The sequence below is a fragment of the Impatiens glandulifera genome, chromosome 6 (assembly GCF_907164915.1).
Source record: "Impatiens glandulifera chromosome 6, dImpGla2.1, whole genome shotgun sequence".
In the NCBI taxonomy this organism is placed as follows: Eukaryota; Viridiplantae; Streptophyta; class Magnoliopsida; order Ericales; family Balsaminaceae; genus Impatiens; species Impatiens glandulifera.
The window spans coordinates 29,024,512-29,029,226 of record NC_061867.1 but is presented as its reverse complement, the minus strand read 5'-3'; the positions used below and the strand labels follow the sequence as shown (position 1 = coordinate 29,029,226).

Here is a 4,715-nt window from a genome sequence, read left to right as displayed (position 1 = left end):
AACCTAACAGCAGGGCAAGCCCATTGGCTGTGCAAGATGTGCACTTGCACAGGGCCACAAAAAATATAGGGCCACCAAAAAAATTATATACATATATATATAAAAAATTAAATACATATATGATATATATTTAAAAAATGAGGCTCAAACTTAGGGTCGGCTAGCTAAACCCATCCACTCCAACACAACACACCCAAGCGGCAAGCACCCAATTTGTGAATTGTGACCAGCCGAAGGTTATCTCCAAAGTCCAACCCCGTCCTCTCTCCAAACTTCAACATTCGACCATCGTCTCATCTCCTCAATTGTTGGTAATCTCTACTTCTTGGATTTTAGCTTTATTCATTGCAATTTTAAAAATCAATTCATTATTCTTCCATCACAATTTATTTTATTTTCATTGTCATTTGTCAACTATGTTTATTAATGTGATGAAATTTGAAATGTTATAATGGCTCCTAAAACTATAAGAAAACATGAATTGGGTAGTTCCAAATGCAATAGAATAAAGGAACGAGACAAATTTATTCAAAGTCAATCAGGGGCTATGGATAAATTTGTTTTCAATAAAGGGAACGAAACACAATGTTTAGGGGATATAGGGGTAGATATAGACATTAATGTTGGTTTAGAAGAAAATGTGGAGCAATCAATGGAGACTCAAACACATTCTAAGGAAGATGTTGATATTGGCCTAGAATAAAATATAGAGAATCAAATGAAGGAACATTTTGAAGTAGATATTGATGTTAATGTAGAAGAAACTATGGAGCCTGGTTAGGAAGGGAATGATGATATTCCCAACATCTTTGATCCTAAAAATTGGAATAATCTTGCTCCTAAATTGAGGGATTTATTGGTGAAAAAAGGTCCTCTAAGAGATGTGTTGACAGGAAAATCTCCGAAAAATGGATCAAATAACAAGCGTTTCACATCTGAATTCTATATTATGCACTTATCAAATGGGCAGAAGCATCATCGAGATTGGCTTGTGTATTGTAAGGATCTTGACAGAGTATTCTGCTTCTGCTGTAAAGTCTTCAAGACCAAACGACAACTTTCTCATTTAGCACATGATGGAATAAGAGATTGGGGCACCTTTCTCACAGTTTGATGCACCATGAACGAAGTTCAGACCATATAACTTTATACTTAATTTGGGTTGAGTTACGTGAACGACTAGAAACTAATCAAGTAATAGATAAATTTTTGTAGGATCAAATCAAATTAGAGACTGAACATTGGCGAAAGGTACTACAAAGATTGTTTGCAGTCGTGAAATATTTAGCTAAATAAATCTTGGCGTTTCGTGGAACTAATGAGAAGATTTATGATGAAAGAAATGGAAATTTTATGGCTTTAATTGAAATGGTTGTTGAATGGGATTCGACCTTGAAGGAGCATTTACGAAGAAAACAAAATCATGAAATTCAGTTTCATTATCTCAGTCACAAAATTCAAAACGAGTTGATACTCTTGATAGCTGCTAAAATCAAAGGTACAATCCTGAAAAGAATAAAAGAAGCCAAGTATTTTTCAGTAATACTCGATTGTACTCCTGGCATAAGTAAGAAAGATCAAATGACATTGATAATAAGGTGTGTTGATGTCTCCATGGTTCCAATAAAGGTACAAGAATATTTTTTCCAATTTTTGGTTGTGAATGATACAACAGGTCAAGGGTTGTTTGAAGAATTAAAGAATGTGTTACACCATATTGGTCTTGATATTGATGATGTCAGAGGGAAAGGCTACGATAATGGATCAAACATGAAGGGGAAACATAAAGGTGTACAAAGAAAACTACTAGACATTAATTCTAGAGCATTTTATACACCTTGTGCTGCACATTCTCTCAATTTGACATTATCTGATGTTGCAAACTCTTGTCAAAAAGCAGAAGAGTTTTTTGGATTTATTCAACGTATTTACACCTTATTTGCAGACTCTACTAAAAGGTGGGATATTTTGAAAGAAAATGTATCAGAAAAAAGTTACACTTTGAAATCATTATCGACAACACGGTGGGAAAGTAGAGTTGTTAGTGTGAAGACAATAATTACTCAAGCTCCTGAAATAAGAGAAGATTTATATCAGCTTGCCGAAAAAACAACATCATCTGGTATTAAAAGTGAAGCCAAGTGTCTAGCATATTATGAACTTGGAAAATTTGAGTTTATTATAGGGATGGTTATCTGGTATAATAACTTGGCTAAAGTGAATATTGTCAGTAAACAATTGCAGTCTGAAAATATGAGGATTGATGTAGCAATGGATAGTGTGAAGGCACTTATTGCATTGTTTAGAGAGTAGAGAGAAGTAGGGTTTGAGAATGCGTTGAATTGTGCCAAAGAAATTGTTGTTGAATTGTATATTGATTTAGTGTTTCCAGAGAAGAAAAAGAAAAGAAAAGTTCTTAAGAAAAAAACATTTTGATGAGATTGACTCTGAAAATCAGCCATCTGAACCACCTATCGAAGAATCAAGTCAAGAGTCATTTATAATTCATTACTTTTTATACATAATTGATGAAACAATCGTTTCATTGGAGAAAATGTTTGAGCAATATAAGCAATATGAGAAGACATTTGGGTTCTTATTTACGGTAGAGAAGCTAAAGTCCTTGGATTCTGTTAACTTAAAAAGAAGTTGCAACAATCTTGAGAAGAAGCTGGAGAATGGTCACACTTCTGACATTAACAGTGATGATTTATTAAATAAATTGGGACTATTACAAAATCATTTACCAAATGAGCTTGATTCAACCAGTGCAATCCTAAATTTCTTAAAAGAGCTAATTGTTATCCTACTAGTTGTCTTGCATATAGAATTATGTTAACAGTTCCAGTGACAGTAGCATCAGCTGAAAGAAGCTTTTCAAAGCTAAAAATATTAAAATCTTATTTGTGTTCGACCATGTCACAAGAAAGACTAAATGCTTTGGCTTTGATTTCTATTGAACATGAGTTCTTGGAAAAGCTTGATTATGATAGGTTAATTGATGATTTCGCATCTAAGAGTGCAAGAAGATCAATTTTCAGAAAATAGTATTGCATTGGCTGATTCTAATTGGTAAAATTCTAGTAGAATTGTATTGCATGTCGTGTCTTTGTAATAGATTTTAGACTTTTGGTCATTCTTTTTGAAGTTAATGTAACAAGAGCATTTGTTATTGAAGTAATTCAATAAGTTTTATCATAAAATTTGCTTTGATTTTTTTATCTTTTTTATTTATTTATGATATTATATTTGTAATTTTGGTATTTTTTTTTTAAGTATTTAGGCCTGCATTTGATATCTCGCAGAAGGCCTTCAAACATATTAGTTCGACACTGCCTAACATGCTTAAATTTTTAAGCAGTAATTCATTTGACACATTTAAAATTGCACTGCATTAATTTTTAGTGCTTTCAACTACTCCAATGGAATGGGTTAGATAGTCACTTAATTATTCAAATAACCAAATGATCTGAGAAAGAAAGTGGCTCTTCTCAGGATAGTCAGCCTTTTTAAGGTCATTTTATTCTATTTCCGCTTTTTTTATGCTCCCTTGACCCTATAATATTGCCCACTTCCAATACTAGAACAAGTAACTGGAAATCCACGAAACTCTAGAGAGAGAAAGAGAGTCATTAATGTCTTCAATGCCGGAGCCAAACCACTTCAGCGATTACGGCTTCGATCCCCAGATCGACTTCTTTCAGGTATTTATTTTGCTCTCGATTATACTATTTTTTGATCGAAAACCCTAAATATATATTAATAGCTAATTTCACTTCAAGGGTCTAGAGGCATCGAGAAGAAATAGACGGGACAATAGTAGTAATAATAATAATAATGGCATGTCGAGATCAGTGGATTCGAGCTTCCATTTCAAGCTTCAAAAACCCATCTCAAAAGATGAGTTGAGGATTAGGTTAAAGAAGCAAAAGCAGTCAAAATGGTGGCGTAACGCTTTCCTCTTCATTAGGAAAGGCTGGGACTATAGCGGTTGTCGCCCTGCCGCTGGACAAGATCACAATACTATAGGCGGGGTTAACAATCATGCCCTTATCTGGATCGGATCTACATCGCCGTCGCCGGTTTTTTTGACAGAGAATTCGAGCACGCCGGAGGAGGAGGAGGAAGAAGAAGAGATCCCGTACATCAGCCTCACGGCAGAGCCTCAGCTGTGGAGGAATTCCACGTCAGCAATGCCTTTATACCTAGTCACGTGAATAGAATCGGCGATAATTCATTAATTATTATTATAAGTTAATTAGTTGTGTGTTAAGTTAGCTAATGGCGGTTTTGAGTGTGATTTCCTTTTAAAAAATCATTAAACGCCTTTGTCTTTATTTTTATTTGATTATTATGTATGTGCTTTGTTTTCATGGATATTCCTTCCTTTATTTTATTTTACTTAAGAAGATTTGGAATTTTATTATTTATTTCAGTTGTAATGATGATAATTTTACAAAATTTGACTATTTTAAAATGATATTACTGTTTTAGGGAATTCTAGAAATGAATGATATTACAATACTTTTCTTTTTTTCTATACTAAAATATTTTAACAAAAATAATATAATATATTTAATACAACTAAAAAATTATTTTCAATATATATATAATTATATATTTATATTAATTAAAAAATGAAAAAGTGTTCACTATATAGATCAAAAGTTTAAGATGTCAATTCCACTAAAAAATAATCTATATATATAATAATG

The 4,715-nt window shown here is 32.9% G+C and overlaps 2 protein-coding genes across 2 annotated transcripts; both read left to right on the top strand.

Moving 5' to 3' along the window:
- Positions 1-451: 451 nt before the first annotated feature.
- On the top strand, positions 452-1,114 carry LOC124943453 (zinc finger MYM-type protein 5-like). The gene is made up of 2 exons (XM_047483955.1): positions 452-682; positions 782-1,114. The coding sequence occupies exons 1-2, from the start codon at positions 452-454 to the stop codon at positions 1,112-1,114; spliced, it is 564 nt and encodes a 187-aa protein (XP_047339911.1).
- A 2,486-nt stretch (positions 1,115-3,600) lies between these two features.
- On the top strand, positions 3,601-4,428 carry LOC124941122. The gene is made up of 2 exons (XM_047481387.1): positions 3,601-3,704; positions 3,783-4,428. Exons 1-2 carry the CDS (start codon positions 3,636-3,638, stop codon positions 4,215-4,217), a joined length of 504 nt encoding a protein of 167 aa, XP_047337343.1. The 5' UTR covers positions 3,601-3,635; the 3' UTR covers positions 4,218-4,428.
- The last annotated feature ends 287 nt before the right edge of the window (positions 4,429-4,715 follow it).